At 38.7% G+C, this 22,745-nt stretch overlaps 1 protein-coding gene across 2 annotated transcripts in view; it reads left to right on the top strand.

Moving 5' to 3' along the window:
* Positions 1–22,745, top strand: part of MAST4 (microtubule associated serine/threonine kinase family member 4) — a 193,308-nt gene that overhangs the window by 38,728 nt on the left and 131,835 nt on the right. Inside the window, exon 2 of one of the 2 annotated variants that reach the window (XM_042875163.1) lies at positions 1,067–1,098. The exons of the other annotated variant lie outside the window; for it this stretch is intronic. Coding sequence (XP_042731097.1) covers positions 1,067–1,098 — 32 coding nt within the window. The remainder of the gene's footprint in view (positions 1–1,066; positions 1,099–22,745) is intronic. 2 annotated transcript variants of the gene reach the window in all.

Here is a 22,745-nt window from a genome sequence, read left to right as displayed (position 1 = left end):
TAGTCAGCTATTCTGTTTATTTCAACGTAGGCTATTCTCCTTGTGGAAAGGATTGCAAAGAAATTGCTACCTCATGTAGCATTTAGAATGTAAATCAATGTGGGAAATGTGAAAAAAAATAAGGATAGTTGAACACTACAACAGGTTGCCCGGGTAGGTTTGGATCTTTGTAGACTTTTGAACCCAACAGGATACGTTCCTGGGTGACCAGTACTACCTAGCCCTGCCTGGGGCAAAGCTGGACTGGGAGATCTTCAGAGATCCCTTTTAGCCTCAACTATTCTGTTATTTCTGCAATATGTAACACCACTGTAATTGTGGTGTACATATGTCATGCTTATTTCTTATAGGCAAAATTTCATGAATCTTGTGGCTTTCTTCTATGCTAAAATGCTTGTAAAATGTTTGTCTGCAGTTGCCTCTTAGCGAGCACGCTGTGTCCCGTCTGTCTCATGAGCAGCAGTTTAACTGTTCTCAGCAAAAGTGTTAGAAACATTTGTCTAATGGTGTTTCTGTTGCCATGCCAGTACTACTTTCTAGAAGACTGCAGAGAATTGCATCGATCTATAATTGATCAAACTGTAGTGGATTTCATCCTTTTTGAGTTTAAAAAAAAAAAAACAGCACCTCAGTGTAGAATCCATCAGTTAGTTGGTCTCAATCCTTTTGCAAACACGCCTTGCAAACAGTGGGTTCTATGAAGAGCTTAGAATTTTTTTGTCACTGACTTGCAAGTTTTAATACTGTCACCAGTGCATCATATTTCTGAGTGTAAGGTTTTTCTGTGGTGGTTCTTCTGGTTGAAATAATTTAAGATTTCTGCTACAAAACAGCCAAGACTTTTCGCATTGCTAATGTTAATACTTCAAATAAGAATAGAAAGCAATAAATGAAAGATGGTGCATGTCAAATCTTTCTTTTATTGCAGTTGAACATCTCTGCTGCTGGTTGAATGGAATAATTACAATACATATATATGTATATGTGTTTTGTTTTTTTTTTTAAAGGCCACATCCAATTCAAATAGATTTTGTTTCTAATGTAACTTTTTTTTTTTTTTTTTCAGAAGGAATTGAGCCTTCCAAGAAGAGGAAGTCTGTAAGTTTCTGAAATTTCTTCTGCTATGTGCTCGTTATGTGTTTTGGCAATTCTTAAGTGGGCTGTTTTTCTCTTTGGGGAGTTAAAATGAAGACTAAATGTGGCGTGTGATTTGCCTTAAGATGTATACAAAGAAATTGAGATTGTGAATGAAGACTGAGTTGTGCAGTAACCTTTTTTATGCCTGTCCTCCTCTCTTAGAGGAGCTGTTGTTAGATATTTCCAAATTGACAAGAAGACCTGGTGTTGAAGCTTTTATTTTGTATTGAATATTACTATAGTTAAAATCAAAGTTTAGTTTGTTTCTGAATGATACAAAGGTAAGTCAAACTGTTATCATATGAAATTTTGTGATAAAACCTGTGGATAATGAAACAAAGAATAGATGAGTGCTATTAAGTGTATAGGATTGTTAATCTAGTATTTGGTTAGTGGATGTAAAGATTGTATGTTCTTGTGTGAATTGTTACTGAATTAGAATAGCATGACCTCAGATACTGTGGTTTAAGTGTTCTTTGTATGGGTTGCAATACCTCGTCTTTCTTTCCTTTTTTGAGTTATTTGGTTTTAAAGCTTGCTTTATTTCGTATTACATAGTAATAATTAAGAAGGTATTGGGATCACAGTGTATTAAAATATCTTAATCTGCATTCGGCTACTGTTTTATTTCCCAAAATAACATAGGACTATAGTTTTATCACTGTACTCAGCTAAGATGGTGTTTCTGATGACGTGTTTTGAGTAAACCTCTAAACCCTTGTACAAAGGCTAGATATTTGGCTTTGTTTTTAAATATTTGTTTTCAGCTTGATGGTGCTGCATGTGTGAGTAACTGAAATGCTAATTGCTGGGAAGGTACAGGTTGTAGGCATCTGCTGACTTGCAGAAGGTTTTCTTGCTTTAGCTTTTGTCACAAATCTTCTACTAAATAGTAAGCAAAACAATTATTAAGAAATGGCACAAAGTTTTGAGACTAATTCTACGTGAAGTATTTGATACTGCAGTAACACAGAGAAAAATAGTTAAGGAAGAGAATTACTGGTGTCTTTTAGAGGCTTTATATAAACCCAGCACTATTCTGTGTGCAAAAGATAACTGACTGTAAAGTTAATGAGTAAACTCCTGTTGATTTCAGCCAGAGCAGAAAGTATCTTTACAGACTCTTTTTTTTTAATAAGTAGCCCTGACCTTGCTTACTCTTGCTGTGTTTGACATTGAATATTATTATATACTTTTCTCCAGGTTTGAAAAATGATTGCATTCATCTACGTATTTTTTATAGCTGATCACTGGGATGTAAGTGCAGATTCTGTAATGTTGCTGAGATTTTAATAAAGTGTAGTAAAGGAATAGTTGATTATCAGCATAATCATATCTGGCTGTTAAAATGGTTGAGATTCTGCACGAGGTATTTTAAACTGTCATCTTTATTACTGCTTTCTTAGTTATCAGAGCTCACAGTACTGAAGTTAGCAACAGCTGTAGCATCAGAAGGTCTGCATTGGGTCACTTTGACTCCTCTATTTGCATATCATATGCATGTTAATATGAAGACTGAATATCAAAATGTGGTACGTCCTGTGTTTTAATTGCCATAAACATCTAAAGAACCTCAGTGGTTCTGTGTGGATGTGTTGTTTTGTCTTCTGGAACTTAAGAGCCAGATGTCATGCCAGGGCTTTAGGTAAGGCAGGGACAGCTGGCTGAGGCATGATCAAGAAGAGAAACGTGGATAACAAGATTCTGATTGATGAACAATTCTGCTTTTTTTAATTTGCGCTTTGTCTTACTGATTATGGTACAGTCTGGTGGAAAAATATGGAGGAATGGTGTATGGGGAAAAGGTTTCTGGCTTGTATTCAATATGTAAGTCTTAAAGGACTATTGTGCAAAATACTTTCAGAAAGGTTGAATTATTTTTATGCCTATTTTGGAGAGTCTACTGTCTGGATCATACGGTGTTGCTTACATCTTTATGTGAATAATTTTTAATGCAATTTCTGTGGCAAATATAAAGGAGACTGTTGATTCCAGATATAGAGAGGAAGTGCAGTACAAGGTAGTAAAATAGAAAGATATTTGTGAGGAAGCACAGGTTGAAAATGCATATTATGTGACTTACATAAGCCAGCAACCCTTTCTTACCTGTATACGCTGAACCAAGCAGAGCTCTTTGGCTTCTGTAACTACGCACACAACTTGATGCCAAGAGAGGTATCCAGGTTGCCTTTGTTAGGTTGATCAAATATGCAGAGAAAAAAAAGGGCAATGCTGACTTCCTGCCAGCAAAACAATAAGCAGAGGAGTCTATTTGTGCAGTAGTAATTAGCTCTGAGTTCGTTAGCCGTGGCATTTGTTCTGACACAATGTAAAACCTGCTGCCAGTTGGCAATTATTGTTCACTTGTTGAATGTCACCTGCCATTTGTCAGCTAGGGTATCCTGGTTGTGCTCTTGGGCACACATGTTGTTGCCATGTGTGGAGCCATTCTACTTTAATGCTGACCTTTTGAGCTAGCTCTGTGGCTGCTGATCTACAAACCCAACTGGCTTCACTTAAAAAAAAAAAAAAAAAAAAAAAAAGCAAACCACGCCATATGTTTTCACTGACCTGTCTATGTAACCATTCCTCAGCCCAGTCAGAGGCTTCTAGGCTTCTCTTGTAGCCCGGCAGTGTCCCTGCTTTTTGTTCACCAGGTATAAGGGCATGGTAGTATGGAAGTCTTCTGCCAGATCTTGAAATCAAAGACTGGATGCCAGAAATGAAGTGTCTAGAGACGCTGGACGACAAGGCATGCAGTGTGTCTTAGGTGAGCTATGGGAGAGCATTGATGGCAGAAACTGGAGGAAGCTTGGAGAGGGAGTGGACTCAACATCTCCACTTCTCACCACATTGTTGCTATTTTGGTTAACTTGTTGTGGAACAGTTCAATTATAGACTGCAGTTTTGCAGCCTCATTTTGGATCTCAGGAAATAAGTTGAACTGTGCAGGCTTCCTGCTGTACAACACAGTTTTGATTTCTACATGTACAGCAACTCCTTGGGAAGGAATTGGAGACAAAGGCTTGTTAAAAGGTTAGTTAAAGTAGCACAGTTGACAAACTCTGGTAAGTGATGCTGATTCAGAAAGAAGTGGTATGCTCTATGCTCTGACCACCCACTGGCTGTGTTGATACAAGTGCTTGTATAAGCACAGGCAGAACTGATCCAGATTGCAATTAGCTTCATGCAGGTTCTTTGGTGTATTGTGTAGCTTTCTAACAGCAGGGTACCATGGCAAGGAGGGAAAATTAATATCAGGGGTCTTCTGCTAGTCCTCTCACCAGCAGCAAAACTATCTGACTTTTCAACCTTATCAGAAAGTTATTCAAAATACTTTGTACACTGCTGCTACAGAGGGAGTTTATTTATATGCTGCTATGACATTTTTATTAGTTCTCTTGTTTTCGCAAAATATTTTCAAATATCAGGGCAAGCATTTGTGGTTTATGTTAAGTCAGACCCAAAAATGCAGGTTTAAGCATTGCTAGTATCAGTATGTCAAACATACAGATCTTCTGATGAGCCACTGAATGGCTGTTTGAACCTAAAAATCTACTATAAGTGAATTGACAGCGTGCTTCAGAAGAAGTCAGACTTCAATAGGGGTAAGTGTGTAAGGTAGAGGAGGTACTGGTTACTGGTACTGGTTATCCAGTACTAGTACTGGATAGTGTTTAAACAATTTTAGGCAGATCATTATAAGGAATAATTCTTTTTGGAGATACAAAGTATTTTCCATGTTAATTATGAAAGCTAGTCAAAATGCAGTCTTAAGATATGAAAGACAGTGAAAATTTGTAGTCTTAATTAAAATAAAAACTTTCTCTGCTTATGAATGTTTTGGTGCTTGTTTCATGGTAGGTTTTTTTCTGATACTTTTCTCTGAAAATGCAGAGAGCCTCTGCTATCTGGTGCTTACTTGGAAAAACTGAGTGTCTTAAATTGATCTGCAGTATCTCATCAAAATTATTACAGGTTTATAACACAGTTGTGCCCAGGACTGCACAATGAATTCATACTGCAAAGCAGCGCAGAACTGGAAATTCTGTATTGACGTAGCTCTCTTCTTTAGTTTGCTGACACTATTTATATTTGCACAGAAGTGAAGCCAACAGTTGGCCTGAGGTGAGTGTTCTGGTAAACTGCTTGGTTAACAGCAAGGAGAGAGATTTACATGCATTTGTTCCTTAGAGTGTCTACCTTTATAGCTGTGGCTTGTGTATGTTCTGTAAGTAGTGATTTCTGCTGCAAATTACTGTACACTGATAAAAGACTCCCTCTAATGGCCAGTTAAGGAATCTGATGTATCTGAACAATATGCTGCCCCCAGGGATTTCCTCTGTGCTTGTCTCAGTGGTGTATTGACCTTTGGCAGGAAGTGGCAGTGGCAAATCACAGAATCACAGAACTGTAGGGGTTGGAAGGGACCTCCAGAGATCATCGAGTCCAACCCCCCTGCCAAAGCAGGTTCCCTACACCAGGTCGCACAGGTAGGCATTCAGGCAGGTCTTGAACATCTCCAGAGAAGGAGACTCCACCACCTCCCTGGGCAGCCTGTTCCAGTGCTCCGTCACCTCACTGTAAAGAAGTTCTTGCGCACATTTGTGCAGAACTTCCTATGCTGCAGTTTCCGGCCGTTTCCCCTTGTCCTGTCTCCACTCACCACTGAAAAGAGTCCAGCCACGCCATTCAGCCCCCCACACCTCAGATACTTATAGACCTGGATGAGGTCCCCTCTCAGTCTTCTTTTCTCAAGGCTGAACAGACCCAGTTCACTCAGCCTTTCTTCATAGGGGAGATGCTCCAGGCCCTTCACCATCTTTGTGGCCCTCTGCTGGACTCTTTCCAAGAGATCCCTGTCTGTTTTGTACTGGGGAGCCCAGAACTGGACGCAGTGCTCCAGATGAGGTCTGTAGTAAGGAAGAGGGCCAGCATCCAGCCCTTTTAGAATGTGGAACTGGATAGCTTGAGTCATGCCGTCTGTGCTAGGGTACAGCTTACACTTCTCTGTGAATCCTTGTGCTCCAGAAGCACGTATCAGCTGATTTTATTGCTCTTTGCCTGTGAGCTATTCAGAGTTATTTTGCTGATCTAAATTACATACACAAAAGAGTGAATTGCATTTGTTTAGCTACACCCATGGTTAGACTTCTGCGGACATTGTAGCAGAGGCATTTTTTTAGTTACAGTCAATAATTGTTAAACATCAGCAAGTAACATAGTACTGGTATATTGCATGTCAAAAGCAGAGGGCTTTTTGGGAAGGAGTGGAAGCTATGGGATAGACTTGAGATTTTCTTACCCTTTGGAGTCCTGAAAATGAAAACAGCTTTTTATTCTTCTTTCATTTCATTTTCATTTCCATTTTATCCGCTCATTTTGTTCTGTTTCATCTGAGTTTAAAGTGAGCTGAGATGCTGCTTAGTGCGTTCAGATGATTGAGTCATAATTAATTATTTGGTACCTTTGTAGTAAATATCACTGTTAATCATAAAAAGAAAAATTTTAAGTTATTTAGGAGACTGCTATCATCTTAAGATTTTAAGTCAGAACATGTTACTTATTATTACCAGGTGGTGGACCTCTGTGATGATTTCATACCAGTGACTAGCTGAACTCTACCACACCTGTGTCTCGGTGCCCCTCCTCATGATGTGTAAAAAAAAAAAAAAAAAAAAAAAAGGACTCATTCAAGGATTTTGTTGTTTTTTGTTGTTTTTTGTTTTTTTTTTTCCAACAAGCCCAATTTATTGATGTAGGATCACATGTGGGTGGAAGAATTCTATTTCCATCTCTGTTACTGTTCCTATTAGTGACTTTTGTGAGAGCAGCATCATGTCTCCAAAACCCCTCTGAGTTACTGCTGGTGATGGTGGCTTTCTGAGTGCAGTGCAAACTCCTCAGTTTCCAGATACTTAATAATTATTTGTTTAAAGGAGTGCAAATTACGGAGAGATCCTGATCATTTGGTATGTGACAGTGTTTTCAGTGTTCGGTATTTATGCAGTGTTTCACCTTTGAACTTTCAGCAGTGATTTGTAAATATCATTTCCGGGTCACTGATGCAAATGTTGAATAGCATCAAGCAGACCATAAGAGTCTATGAACTCATAAAATAATTTATTCTGTACAAAGGAAATTCCTCCACTGACAGTTTTTTTTTCTTTTGAGATCTGTTAGTGAACTATAAATCCACTTAATATATGCATTACTGCTAACATAGTGAGCTTTTTTAATGAAAATTCTGAACAATGAATTCAGATCTGTCTGGCCAAAATCACTTGGGTATGACATGGAGGACAGGGGTCATGAGCTGCTGAGTCCTTATCAGTTCTTGTGACTGACGACGGAAAAATGGTTTTTGGACATGTATTTTGTATGCTCTGAACCAGCAGTTACTGTAGCACATTTCTTTTCCTCACAGCCCTTCTTGCTTCAGCCTCCATAAATTTTACACAAGTCTGTTGCCCATTGTTTGCATTTCCTCGTTTTAAAGTTCTGTTGGGCTGACAGGAAGAGTAATGGCACGTGCTGTAGCCTTGTTGCTATTTTTCTGTTGGCAGCATAGGGTCCTCTGCAAACAAGTCTTCTGTGCTGTGGAAAGCATGTGCCTGGTTTTGATGTAAACAGTATATCCTTTGGCATTTTATTGCTGTTGGTTATGCCCTTACTTATCAGTAGAGGCCGCTCTAATAAGTCTTTCAGCTATTTCTTTTGGTTCCCTCATGCACACATTTGCATCCTTAGTTCATTCATACCGCGTTGGGGATCTTTGCGTGTTGTCTCTTGGCTCATGTTTTACTGCTGTGTGTACTCTTTGAGCCTTCCCCCCACCGTGAGCAGGTCGTCATTTTTCTTTCCAGTGGAAGATCCATACGCTACTTTTGAACATCTTTTAAGTTTTGTGAAACCTTCTTATTGGTGAGCTCACACTTATCTGTGTGCACACAGTCTTTATGAGCATCTTCAAGAAGAAAGATGACACTTTTGGGTGCATTAAAATTCTTTGTTGCATTTAGTAGGCCATATGTTTCTTACAGCATTGTCCACTAAATTTTTTTATGTGTGTTCAGAATGCTAGAACATTAAAAAAAAAAGGAAAAAAAAAAGTGTTGAAGTTTTGGTTACCTGACAGACTTATGTCTAGAAGATGACACATTCAGATTTTGAACCACAATTATGTAATGTATTTGCTCTCTTGTTCTGTGAGTGCTGTGATGTCTGGATCATGTGAAGTCTGGATAATAAATGTCTGGATAATAACCAATTCTTAACCACACACTAAGGTTCTTCACAGAACTGTGTTGGAATTTACTTTTGGGTACTTGGACAAGGACAGGACATTCAAGAATGACAATAATCTTAAATAATTCTTTATCAAATTCGTGATCATAGAGGAAATAGAAAAAAGTAAAATCAGTGTGTAAGGTCTAGTAGTGATTTTGTTAAAATGTTACAGAATTTTAGGATAGGAGAATTGCATGCATCTTGCAGGGAGCAGAGGCCAAATACCTGGGTGTATCCATGTGTTACCTAAACCCAACGTTTTTGCAGTAGAATAGTTTGCTTGAAAATTTAAATATTTCTGTGCATGCAAGTAAATCTTTAATTGAGCATGATGTTCAACTCAGATGTTTGATGGCCAGATCTTACAGCTCAGGGATTGGTGGTGTTGAGAAGGTAGGTGCTGAGGTTCTTAAACAACTAGATGCGTGCAGAGAAACAGTAGTAGAAAGAATCTCTATTTCTGTATTAAAATTTCAATAGTGAATCTTATGAAATGAAGCAAAAAAGAGTAATGGGATGGAGATTTGTTGAAAACAGACTAACCTACTGTTCTTGCTCTTCCCACGTGACTCCCCTTCCCTGGGCAGCCTTTTAATTTCAGTGGTGAACTGCTCTGCTTCTGCTGGTTCCTCCCTTGTACTCTCTACTACCTGTTGAACAAGCACTTTTTGATGTTCATAGTGTTTGTCTGTACATACTAGCAGCTAAGTGTATAGCAAATAAAGAAAATGCTTAGGAAATTTCATAGTAGAAATGTGAGCTAGGGAGGGAAGTGAGCTAGGGAAATGGACGCTAGGGAGGAGGTAATAAGCTCTGAGGGCAGGTTGAGGTATAAGGAAGGCTTGGTTTGGTGAACACTGTTGTTACAGGGTTGTGTTTTGACTTTCAGTAGCAAGTGTGAATAACAAATATTTCATGATAATTGCTTCAGGAATTTTTTAAATAAGCATTTTATCCTCTCACTCGATCTTTGAGCAAAACTTGCATCATAAATAAAATTATTTCCCTTTAGTTTGTTCTAGTAGAACACACACACAAGAGCCAACAACAGATGACCATGCAACCACCTGCTTTATTCTGCTGCCTTAGAGAATATACCCAGTGAGAAAACTGGCAGAAAAACAGCGTCATGCTACTAATCACCGCTGATCAGTGCAGCTAGAATTTCAAACAGCAAAACTTGGGAATGTCAGACATATTGAAAAAGTGTTTTCTTCACTTTGCTTTTTCACACTGATATTTATTTTGGAAATCCCAGTTTTCTTCACTGAAGAAAAATTCAAAGTTGGTCAAGAAAGTTCTGTTTTAAAGAAATTCGCCTTATGAATTGCATGATCCTGTCTGCCCTGTGCTGTATTGATGAATTGATTTTTTTTTTTATTTTATTTATTTATTTATTTATTTATTTATTTTTTGCATTGATGCTAGAAATGTTTGAATAATCTCTTAATCTGCAGAGAGAGCTTTCTGAGGCTATGCAATTTCAAGCTCACACTCTTAGCCTCTGTTGGATTGGGGTCATGGTAGGGCTCTGGAAAGCTTACATGATTATTTGATGAAGCTGTGCTCTGCTTAGAGAATTCTAATGACTATTTTGTGTGTGTGTGGAGATCAAAGATGAAGAATAACCTATGAATAGATGTATGGTTCGGAAAGAACCATTCAAGTTTCTGCACAATATATTTGTTCCTCTAGTAACAATGAAATCACCTGTATTCTAAATAGCAGCTTTTAGGTAAAAGAGGCAGTTGCTGAACAGCAGGGATCTGCATCTTCTGGCATTACAGACTTTCTTCTTGAAATTGTTAGTATTATCACAGTTCCATTATGTGAAGTACAGGCTGACTTCCTAGAGGTGTCAAGATCAGGATATCCCAGTAAGCCATTTCTGTTGAGTCAGAGAGGAAAGGTAAGCCCTTTTTCCCCTTCCTCACTCCTATCAAATGCAAAGTTGAACATTTTATTTACTGTCAGTATTCTGAACCAGTAATGTTGCTTACTGTAAAGAATATTCATGCATTTGTATCTGTTACCTGTCAGGGCCTCTACTCTCCATGGCTGGAAGTGGTACCTACTTTGTCACAATGTCTGTTTCTTGTTGGCAAGCCTTTTGGGGAAATGTTGAATAACATTTGAGTCCCTGGCCATTTTGACCTCTACCATTGTCTCCATCTGCCTGAAATTTCTGGATCCTGTTGATTTTCCTCCATCCCAATATACCACTCCACAAGTCATGCTTGCCCTCTGAGAAAGTAAAATTTGGTTGTCTTAATGCAGTTGTTGACATGCTTGTGTTTTGCTGGAAGTATTCCTTCCATTTTTATTTTCAACCTTTGCTTAAAGCTGAGTGTTGTCTTACAGGTCTGTTCTCTGGGAGAAGTCAGCAGGAATCCAGGGCAGGGATACCGAGTCAGGTTTTGAGCTTGTAGGACTTGCTCTGGGAATGTAGTTTTTTCACACAGGGATAGACATGCCAGGAACCTGGTTGCAGACTGTTTTTTTCATGGGAGAATGGATGGTAACTCTTGGTTTTAAAGGAGCAGCAAGGAACATGAGGTCTGGTCAGTGGCTCATTATGAGACTTGAGGCAGCAGAAACTGAATAAGGTGTGCCCAGAGGCCTGGGCAATGGATGTGTGGATGCTTCCTGTGTATAGCAGCTGGGCTGAGCTCTCCTCTTGCAGGTTTGGGGAAGGAAAATGTTTCTTTGGCTAGATACCTTTCTGTTCTGCAAGTCCTAATCAGCTAATTCTGCCTCTTTAGTCTTCAACAAGCCTTTATTTCTCATATTCTGGCAGCTCTATCTTGGCATTAATGTGCTTTCCTGCCATCATGCACTTTTCTTCTCTGCTGTTTCATAACAAAGTGGGGGGTAAGCAGATAATTTCTGTCCCTTCTCCCAAATGTTGTAGGGCTTCTTTTCTGATTTTTTTTTTTTTTCTTTTTTCTTCTAGCAAGCCATTTTAGCTTAGATCTGTAAGGTTTAGTAAGTTATGTTGTGACAGCTCTCATAGCCAAGTGAAAAGGTCAGAAGGAGCGCTGGGGATAAGTAGATTTGTAACACTGCAGAGCTTGGATGAAAGGAGATCAAGTGCCAGGGGGGAAGAAAATGGAGGTCTGAAAGGCTGGCACAGTTTTTGGGAGTCTCTTGCTTTGTATTCATTGTGTGCTGGTTGCCATGATGCACAAGACAGTATAATTGCATATAATCACATTTCTTCAAGTCCCAGTTGGTTCACTCATGAATATTTAGTGTAGTGATGCCCCTAGGCAGTGAAGGTGAGCATAGCATTTGAGACAAACACGCTATCCCAGGTGTTTCTATGTGGGGCTAAGTTTCAAGCTGACAAAGAAACCAGTTCTTGCTGTTTTAGCCTGACTGTTTTAACTCATATCTACTTTTGTAAAGGTTGTGCAGCATATGCAGGCATTGGGAATGCTTTTTTGCTTTGTTACATGGTACTAGTATGCAGGCAGAAGGTGTGTTTAAGTCAGGGACGTTCTACATCCATATGTGAGTATGGTTTTGAGGCTGAGTGGGAAAGGGTCTGAGGTGACAGCAGAGCACATGCTTCAAACCATCCTGCTTCTAAAAAGAAGGCCGGAGATGCCTTTAAACCTGAGGTCAGAATTAACCCTACCAAGGCAATTCTTAATTGTGCTCTGATAGCCTGGCAGTGCCTTCAGGTCGGCTCAATGGCTGGTAGCTTTATACACTGTACAGCATGAGCAGTGAATTGTGTTGTGGTTTAGCCCTGCAGCAGCTCAGTGCCACAGCCTTCACTCAGTTGCCTGCAGTGAGATGAGGGAGAGAACTGGAAACAAAATAGAATTAGTGGGTAGAGATAAAAACTATTTTTCTGAGACAGAAGAGGAAAATGGAAACAAAAAAGCAATGATAACAATATGTATATGTCTGCTATGGAATTATTTGCCAACTGATGCCCAGCTCACAATACAACTGCCTGCTGGTCAATGACCTGCTATCAGTGCAATGTCTTACCACCTGCCAACTGATATCCAGCAACCTCTGAACAGAGCCGCCTTCTTGGCCAGCTCCTCATAGCATCTCTTGCCTAATTGAGATAAGCTGTCCTGGCCCCAGGTGTGCTCCCAACAGCTAGTTACAGCCAAAATATCAATGTGCTGTTAACGCTGTCTCAGCTGATAACAGGACAATTCGGAACACAAGACACTGGCTGTGTCTTGTTTAGTCTTTCTCAGACTGGGAAACGTGCTGACTTACTGTTGTGGGTTTTTTTGGTTGTGGGTTTTGTTTTTTTTTTTTCCTGTTTTCTTTTGTTTCTTTGTTGGAGTAGGAGATTTTATAGCCATTATTTAAAAATACTGGCAATGTAAAATGTGGAAAGCAAGTCAAATTATTTCCTTTCCAAACTGGCTTATGCTTTACTTCATAAGCAGCACATAATCAATTTTACGTAGATAAGATGTTAGTCCGGGAGCAAACAGTAGTCTGAAACCAAAGATCAAAGGAATTTCAAACAGTGGGATCCTAGGGCTTATTGGCATGAGAACAACTATCGGAAATCTCCTGTCAGTAAAAACTGTGAAAGCTTGCCATGCAAATTTGGTTCACAAATTAACTCAAAATGCAGAATCTTAAGCAGAGAAGCATAGCTAGAGAATCAAAATATTTACATAGCAGTTGATTTTGAATGATGTCCAGGGATTGTGTAGCTCATTTGTGATGGTATGACACAGAAGCAATGTAATACCAGTAAAGTTAAGGAATTATGCAAGAGTGAGAGATGAGGGAAGAAGTTGCCATAGAGAAGAATAAAATGGGTAATGACTGAGAAAAGGCTGTGTGGAACACAGAGGCAAGAAGACAGAAGTGCTGGGAATGGTATGCTTGAGAGACTTTGGAATAGAGATACTGAGATTTGACATGTAAAGTTCTGTAGTTGTGAGTCACTCTACTACCCTTGGGTGTAGTATCCAGACAGCAAAGAGAAATCAGTGGAACCACTGTTGGTAGTAGAGGAACGTCAGCCTTAGACACTTTTATGGACAGATGAAAAGTTGGTAATAAGTTAGTGCCATGTGGAGTGTGATGAAACTCTCAGAGGCATGTTTTTATGGAGGAATTCTGTATAAAACACAGTTTGATCTCCTTAAATATGGCATTGATATTCTTGTGGGAACTCCTGGGCAGATCAAAGATCACATTCAGAGTAGCAAGCTGGCCCTTTCCAACATGAAGCATGTTGCTTAGGATGAAGTTGATCATATGTTAGATGTGGGCTTTGCTGAACAAGTAGATGAAATCTTAGGATTTGCTTGTAGAAAGGTTCTGAGAACAACCCTCAGACATTGCTGTTTTCTTGCAACATTCCTGCAAGTTAGGCAGGAATGAGGAAATGAAAATGGAGGGTAGTTCCAGCATTTGCTGCTGACTAAGTAAGAAAGCTGAGAGATCGTATTCTGTTGGAAGACAGCTGTTCAGGGCAATGGGGGTAGTGCAATTCCCAAGGTGTGTTCTTGGTCATTCTTATCAGTCTTAGCACTGTTGTGTACTTGCCTCCCACCTGAAATGGTTGCAGAACCATCTCTCATTTCAATTGGCTATACTGGTTCTAATAAAATGGTGGTGGCACGGGAACTCAGCTTTGCATTCACTTTTACCTGGAGCAGTGCGCTTTCCTCCACAGCAATACTTGTAAAGCTCATGCTCCTCTAGACAGCAGGGCATTTCTTCAGCCTGAGCAATTGCTGTGTGATGCTGGAGGCTGTGGCAGGCATTACCATGCTCTCTGTATCTGAACGTGGTTGATGCTTTATTTTATGTTTTGTGGGTGTTTTTTTTTTCTGTTCATTGTGAAGCCTACTGATTCCTTAAAAGAAAGAGAAGTTAGCTTAGTTTACCTGTAGTTAAACAGCACTGTCACAGGGACTTGTGTGGTCTTTTCCCCATGCTAAAACATGACAATTTTTAGCACTTGTCCTACCTTTCAGTTGAGACATGAAGTTTGTAAGGTGTGGTAGAGTCTTCTATTAGATCAACTCTCTACAGTTAACAAAAAGAGACTTTTCTCGGCTCTCTAACCTTGTGCATTTTGTTCTTGATTTATTACGCCTCAACATCTTCAGATTTCAGGTTTAGATTCTGAACCTTCTGGGGCTTCCCTCATAAATAACTAACGTTCTGGCTCCTGCCCAACTGTAATAATTTATAACTGCAAAGCCATAAATATTTAAATTTTGGATCAATGAAGGTTTCTGAGGTTTCTGTAGCTTTACTAAATATCCAGTTAAGTTTCAGAAGTGTGAAGTGCGGAAGCACAGTAGTTTTACTGACAGTTTTCTGAGTGTTTTTTTGCCTTTGTCTTTACTTCTTCTAAATGGAAATTAACTAAATTAACTAATGATATTCATCTTTGTGATTTTCTCTAAACCTCTTCTCTTGGTAAGATGTGAGCTTTTAAGTATTGCTAAGCTTCCTTACTGTTTTTTATTAGGTGAAATTACTTTCCAGAAGAAAACGCTAGCCCCGAGAACAGGGCTTTCTCCTTGGAGCTGAACTGGATAGAGTTAATCTAACTTGACTTTATGTGGTACCATTTGTCAGATTTATTGAACAGGTACATAAGAGCAGCAAAGAAATCTTTGAATCTGTCCGTATGAGGTAGGGCTGCTTGAAGGTGCATTCGGATGGATGATGACCTTTTCAAAGAGATAGCTGTTGACACTCTGACTGTCTTCGATGACTGTGTGTAAGCCCTCAGGTTAACAAAGTGCATATAGGATATGCCACTTCTTTAACGTTGGATGTGAAAGTAGGAAATACTGTGCATTTTAATCTGAAGTCAGTCAGTGCTATTGAAACTTATTTAATAACTCAGACCAAGATGTTTTTAGAATGGATAAAGACAATAAAAATATGCTTCAAATTTTTTTCGTTCTCTTATTATATATGACTAATACAGAATGCTGTGTAAGATTTGCTTAAGATGGTCCTCTGAGGAACAGTGGGTATAAAAATATCCATTGACATAAGGGGTACCTGCTTCTGTTTACAATGTAGAGAGTACCTGAATAACTTTTTAAATGCTTAACTTGAAAGTAGGTTTTTGTGTGCATTAGATTTGGCATCACAGTTGCTAAACATGATGATTTTGAAAGAATTTTGTGTTTTTTCTTAATACCACTGGGAGTCTGTTGATGATCAGGTTTATACACTCTTGTGTTTTGTGGATGCTTTTCTCGTAGATTATTGTAGGAGAAACCTGAAATATTTTTAGTTACCTGGAAAATATCTGATTTTATGGTTGAAGTAAATCAATGAGGAATACAAAGAATATACCTATATTAGTTTGGATACCTTTTAGGTTACTGCTCTCTAACTCTGAACTTTGTTGTTGTTTTTTTTCAGACAAGTTTTACCTGTTGTCACTACTGAGAATCTTCTGATAAGTTGTGTATTTGATAGAAACACTAAGCAAGAAATTGCAGTTGTCTGTAGATGTAAAAAGCCTGGCTGTTCTGTCGCTTTTGTTAGTGACGTAGATGATAAAGTGTATTTATTAAATTTGGAGAGGACAAGCAGGGAAGAGTGCAAGTATGTTTAAGAACAGTTTGGGAATTCAAAATCTGGCATCTTGAATAAAATATACACATGAAATAGAAAAAGCTGAAGATTATGTTGTTCAACAGAAAACACTCAGCTTTTTGGATGCAAGATAGCTGACTAAGTGGCAGCTTATGGAAGAGGGTTTGAGAAACAATAGTTCCACCGTACTGTGTAGAGAAAATACAAGGGAAGATGATACATCTCAGTACATCATATTAGAAAGCTGATAACTCAGAGCTGCAAAGCATGCAGCACTATTCTACCCCATGCAGAACTTTTTAGGTCTTAGGCTTAAATACTGCATATGGATCTGAGTGTTGTGTGTTGGTTTGACATAATCTATGGAAGAATACTTTCCAGAATGAGATTGTGGAAAAGAGAAGACTGGGTGGAGGTTAAAAGAATCTTTTTCAAGAGTGCAGAATATTTGTTTTGGGCAGGAAATAGTGCTGTGTATGTTTTTAGGTGTAAAACAAGTCATAATGGCTTCAGTTTAGACACTGTTGAAGTGTTTTCTGTCCCTCTGGATAGTGAAATAGCGAACTGAGGTTACAGAGAAATTGCTATCTGATTTTAAGAACAGCAAGAAAAACAGCTGGCTTTGTGTGATGTGGGTAATAGACACGTAAAGGACACGTTATCTTGATTTACTCAGACTGTCTTTACTGCATGCCGTTACATTGCCAATAACCAAATGGTCATTAAAAATGAAAAGGCTTGACTTTAGCCTTGTGACTGGCATATAATGCTTTTGAATACATACATATGTATTTTACTAAAGTAAGTGCTTAAATCCTATGAAACAGAATTCTTCAAGAACTAGGTCTATTTTTGCTTCTTCCTTTAAGTATTATTCCTTTCATATTGAAAGACAGTACAGATTGAGACAGTAATTATTATTAATAAGCTTGGTTTTTCAGGCTTTTTACACTTTTGATGTCAGCTTGATATGTGTTGACGAGAGACTTCATTACTTGAGCTATTTTTATTACTTTCTAAATTCAGCTTAAGATTTATTTAATTTTAATTGTTACAGCATGTGGAATGTGGTAGGAGGTTGTCTAAATCTCCCTAGCTACTTTAGGAGTTTTCCGGAAGAGAAAATTTGATAAAAGATGCATAAATTGGCTGTGCGGATACAGGTATGGTGAGCATCTTCCATCATTCTCACCAACCTCTCCCTTTGCCAGGAAAAAAAACCAACAAAACAAAATGTAAGACATTGCTTCTTCTTTTCCTTATGCAATCTGACCAAGATGAAAAATTCCTTGAATTGTAAAATGGGAGATTGTTTTGAGCCAAAACACATGAGCAGGACATGCCAGACAGGATTCTAAGGAAAAGGATTTCTTATACCATCTGGTATTACTTCCTTAGGCCTATCTCAAATGCTTCTGAAGAAAGTAGGCATAAATAACAAAAGTGCCCAGAATAGACTAGCCAGTTACACGTTGATAGGAAAATATTTCTTTACCCCGTCCAACAGCTAGCAAAAGCATGAGATGTGTTCCATGTGGATTGGGTTGATCAGTCTGTTGACTTCAGCAGAAGTAACAGTTTGGTGTGCTTTTCAGAATTCTTCTGTGATTGTCTTAATAAATATCTGGACACACTGCATTGGAAACGATGCAAAACATTGCTTGAGTGCTGTGTTTTGCTTCTCACTGGTGCCAAGAAACCAGGATTGTACTAGAGTGCTTCTGCATTGTTCTTGGTAGAACCTATTTAATACCTCAGTGTTGCCGGTGAAACAACTATGAGAATCCTGAATGTCTCTGAGTAACAGCTCTGCTTTCCAGTTGGTAGGTAGTTCTGCAGTATTTCAGATTTGAATATTGAATCTGATTTTAAAGTTGTTGTTCTTGACTGCTCACTTGAGAGACTTTCACAGACCTAAGTTTTGAATGTAATAGGAAAGGAAGGGAAAGCATTTGAACAAGTAGAACAGAATCTGCTGCTTTGGCGTCATTACGAGCTCCTGCTGTTTACTTAATGGTGGATCCTGAAATGGTAATTTTTCTGACTGATGTGAGAGATGCAGAGTGACCGCAGAATGTGACACTTGCAGATACAGAAGTCTCTCCAAAAGTAATGCCTCCTATTTGTTTCCACGGAAACTGCAACAGGTAGAAGGAATGCAGTAACAGTATTTGATGGTGCAAGTTCTCAGCTACAAAATACTTTCAACACAGCCGTTAGCTATGCACTTTTGCCAATGATTAAAACAAGCCTGCATGCTGCACTGGTAAAAATCTGCACCACTGGAGTGTGAACGACTAGCTACTACTACCATCCCCCCACCATCCACCTCTGATGTCACGGACTGACACAAAAACATAGGAGGCATCACTTTCAGAGCTGTCCGTGTGTTTGCGTGTGTGTGTACGTATACATATCTGCATGCTGTATGTGTGTGCATATATACTGCATATATGCCTGTGTGTGTATACACTGCTAATGCCTGGATGTTTTCTCATCCTCTCAAGTTCTGTGGTACAACATTAAACTGAGAAGAAATAGTTCCTGAGTAACAGTACTCAGTTACAACTCTGTAACTGTCATGCAGTGACTATATTATACAGTCAATGAGTGTATGCAGCTGATTTTCATGGATGAATGCTGTCTAATAAGTGAAACTTGAAATGGGTGCATTCCACTTACAGATCACTTTAATGGGGCTGATTAGTCTGACAGGACCTGTGGAGGATTCACAATGATGTTGTTGAAGTATGGGCCATGTAGAGGATGAACATCAGCTTATTCTTGATAACTGACAAATAAATTTCAGCTTTTCTTTTTATGCATAAGAAAACAGCAACTTGACTTGGAAAATGTTGACAAAAGCATTTGTGCAAGGGATAAAATGCAATTCACTTTGTGTTGGTTTTACAGTTTTTCTTTAGTCCTGTATTCACTGGATTATGATTATTACATTTTTTTTAAACAACGTATGTTTTCTGGTCATGAGTTCAGAACAGTAATCTAATTTGAACTGGAAGAAGTAGAAGTTCTATGTCTACTTGAATGTTACTAAACAGAATATGCTAAATGTCTGAACATGGTGTGCTAAGCAGTTCAGGTGGTACAAATGAAAATGAAATTATCTTTGATCAAACTATCACAGAAATAAATTATTTGTTGTTGTTGGTTATTGAAGTTAACTGCAAACTCCTAAGCACATCTGGAAAGTACTTGCCAAGTATGCACGCAGAACCAAACATTGCACAGACTTGCTTATTACTTTAGCTTTTCAATTGCTATTGAACATTAAGACTAACGAAAACCAGAGGCACCTGCATCGTTAGTGGTATTACTGTGTATTACCATCATTTAAGGAAAAAAAGATATGCATAAGTAGCAACTAGGGAAGTAGCTTGAAAGTGTAGAATATTAATCTTACCGGTGATGTGGAAGAGTCGTTCAGGCTTGTGTTTCAGTCAAATAAAACATTTCACTGTGCTTTCCTCTTTGTTTGCTTTTAACTCGATATTGGAGATGATTTACTGAACTAGAAAACCTCAGGGCACATAACTTGTGGCCTGTATTCTTGTATTTCACTTTCTGAGTTTGTCTGAATATGGATTTCATCTGTCATCTTAGGGGTATGGATTAGTAGGCAATTTTGGTGGTAGGTTGGACTGGATGATTACTTAGAGTTCTGTTCCAACTGTATTGATAGGACACTAGGGTTTAAATTTGCAAAGGAACGTAATTCCTAAATTCCCTGTGTTCTGTTCTTGACCTTTTGTTTGAGATTAAGCTTTCTAGATGAGAAATATTCCTCTATGGTAGTTGTGTCAATGTAGGCAAAAATATCTTTACCTGGGTAAAAAAGCATGAACACAACAGAGGATACTTGACACCATTATCAATAACATTTTTAGGTACGTTTCTCAGGAAACTAAGGTCCTACTTACCTAACTAGTCTTTCTCATGAAATAATGTTCTGCCACCGTCCTCTGCTGCCTGAAGCATTACTTATCCTTTCCCATGGTAAGGGGGCCTGGAGCATAAATCTTAGGAGGAATGGCTGAGGGAACTGGGGTTATTTAGCCTGGTGGAGGCTCATAGGAGACCTTATCTCTGTCTACATCTGCCTAAAAGGATATTGTGGTGAGATAGGGTTTGCCTCTTCTCCCAGGTAAGCAATAGGATGAGAGGAAATGGCCTTAAATTGAGGCAAGGGTGGTTCAGATTGGATATTAGGAAGAATTTCTTCTTAGAAAGAGTAACGGTGCATTGGCACCAGGCAGCTGGTGAAGTCACCGTCCCTGGAGGTGTTTCAGGAAGGGGTAGAAGTAGGGTAGAAGTAGTACTTAGGGGTATGGATTAGTAGGCAATTTTGATGGTAGGTTGGACTGGATGATTTACTTAGAGTTCTGTTCCAACTGTATTGATTCTGTGATTGTGTGATACCTTGATACCTGGTAGTGTTAGAAGAATGCAATGTACAGATCTGAAAAAGTTGTTGACTTTTCACTTAAATTATTTTTTCTCCTCTTATGTAACAAAACCTCCTGTTGTATCTGGTATCCAGACTTAGTGTTTCTGCTCTTCATCATGCTGTTAGTAAAGCTGTCCTCTTGGTGAAGCATAGCTCCTTTCTTAACAGGAGAAAATGGCATTTCTTTCCAGTAGCCATAGTACAGTAGAACACTAACGTGGACATTCAAGCATTTAAGCTTGTGGGTGTTGCAAATTACAACTTAAAATCTCATAAATGAGAAGTTGGACTTTTAAAAATTACCTTAGGGACTCTGCGGTATTTATGAGAATTTATTCTTCATAGTAAGTAATGCTGTGTTACACTGAAAGAGCTGGTTTTACTGGATAAAATAATCCTTAAAATACCTATCTCAGGGATAATGACAAAAATCAAGAAAAAGCTTATATCGGTATCTTTGAGACTGACTTTACTGTAGCCTTTGCAAGTATAGTGAGTATTATTTTCTTAAGAGTAAATTAGTGACTTCAAATAAATGAATAAGATTGTACCACAAAAATATAATGAGCCCCCTCTTTGTCTTCATCTTGCTTTGTCAACTGCATATTGGTGGAAATGCTTTATATCTAAGTAGTCTGAAATTAAGAACCAGACGATATTTTTTGATTAAATTGATGTCAACTTTTAATTTTCACTGGCTAGTCGTCATCTAATTAAATTGCTAATTCACAGAATCATAGAACTGTGGGGGTTGGAAGGGATCTGTAAAGATCATTGAGTCCAACCTCCCTGCCAAAGCAGGCTCCCTACAGCAGGCTGCATAGGTTAGCATCCAGATGGGTCTTGAATATCCCCAGAGAAGGAGAATCCACAACCTCTGGGGGCAGCCTGTTCCAGCGCATTACTACTGGTAACTGGTGCTAACTGAAGAAGTTCCTTGATGAATCATGATGAAAAAAAAAGACAGAGGAACTCAGTGGATTGAAGCCACTGAATCATGTGAACCCATTGTTATAACTACTTCTCAGCATGCATCTTGAAAAAAAAGTCGTAGGTATCTGTTCATCTTGTGTTCCAAGTTGTGGTTGTTGCCTCTTGTCCTGTTGTTGGGCACTGCTGTTCAGTGTTCGTCTTCTCATAGCAAAAAAACAAAAAAAAACCAAAAAAAACTCCTCCATGTGCATAGGTCAACTTCCTTCTTTGGTTTCTCCTTGCTTGAATGGCCCGCAAATATGTGACATGGTTCCCACTCACTGTTAAAGAAGCTAAGGAAGAATGTAACTGTAGGCAGAATTTGTTCTGTTCTGTTTTTCAGGAAGTCCTAATTATCCAAACTTATGTCTGTGCAAGATGAAATGCAGAGAAGAATAATTTTCAAAGTCAAATTACAGTTCAGTTTCAGCTTAGAGTAACTTTACCGTTACTACAATGTGAAATGCATGAATTAGCTCACCGAGGGGTTTGATTTATTGTGGTCTTAAAGTAGCTCTTACATGCAGCTGCTTATGTTTCATGTGCTATGTTCAGTCACTGCTACAACTCACTTTTGTGTTGCCTGGTTTGGTGGCAGTCTTGACCTCCTGCAGGTAAAGTGCATCTGTTGCCTAATTGTAATGTTTCATTCTTGAGCAGTGTTTTGTGACCACTGTTCTTTTTGCCTGTTTTCTTCTTGGTAGTGCTTCAAGAATAGCAGGAAAGAGCCACTTTGACTGTGGGCCTGTCTCAGCTCTCTCCAACTAATAACACTGGCCTTACACGAGTAACTTCTAGAATTCTGTTGGGTGTTTGAAGGAAGCTCTGCATCTTCCTGAGCTGATCCTTTTGCTGTTTTCTACATGGAAATAATTCTGGTACCATTCAGATTTGGTGGAGCTGCCTGTCCTGTCAGTGTCCTGCTTTAAATGTTTTCAGTGAAAAATAACTTTATACAAGAAAAGTTAAGTAGTTTGTATTATGTCCGTTTGGATATACAAGCACAGGTGTGGGCTTAAGTTAGCTACAAGGCAGTATGTGCCTATAATGTTATATAAGATTTATATGTATGTCTATACATGTGCACAGTTTCAATTTGTCTGTCCAAATTTTCTGTCCCTGCTTATTACTCCATTAGGCGTGATAATATCTTTAACAAATGGCCATTTTGCTGCATTCTGAGTAGAATTTGAAGAACATATTCTGAAAGTCAGAATTGAACACCTGACAGATCTTTGTGCCCTCGAATCTGTGAATTGAATCAGCACTGTCTGTGGTCTCAAGATAATCACTGAAGTTCAGTCAATTCTTT

Source organism: Lagopus leucura, unplaced genomic scaffold (genome assembly GCF_019238085.1).
Source record: "Lagopus leucura isolate 7727_CA_CO unplaced genomic scaffold, USGS_WTPT01 Super-Scaffold_100014, whole genome shotgun sequence".
NCBI lineage: Eukaryota > Metazoa > Chordata > Aves > Galliformes > Phasianidae > Lagopus > Lagopus leucura.
Note: the sequence above shows the minus strand (reverse complement) of the source record. Positions and strands in the feature narration are given on the sequence as shown.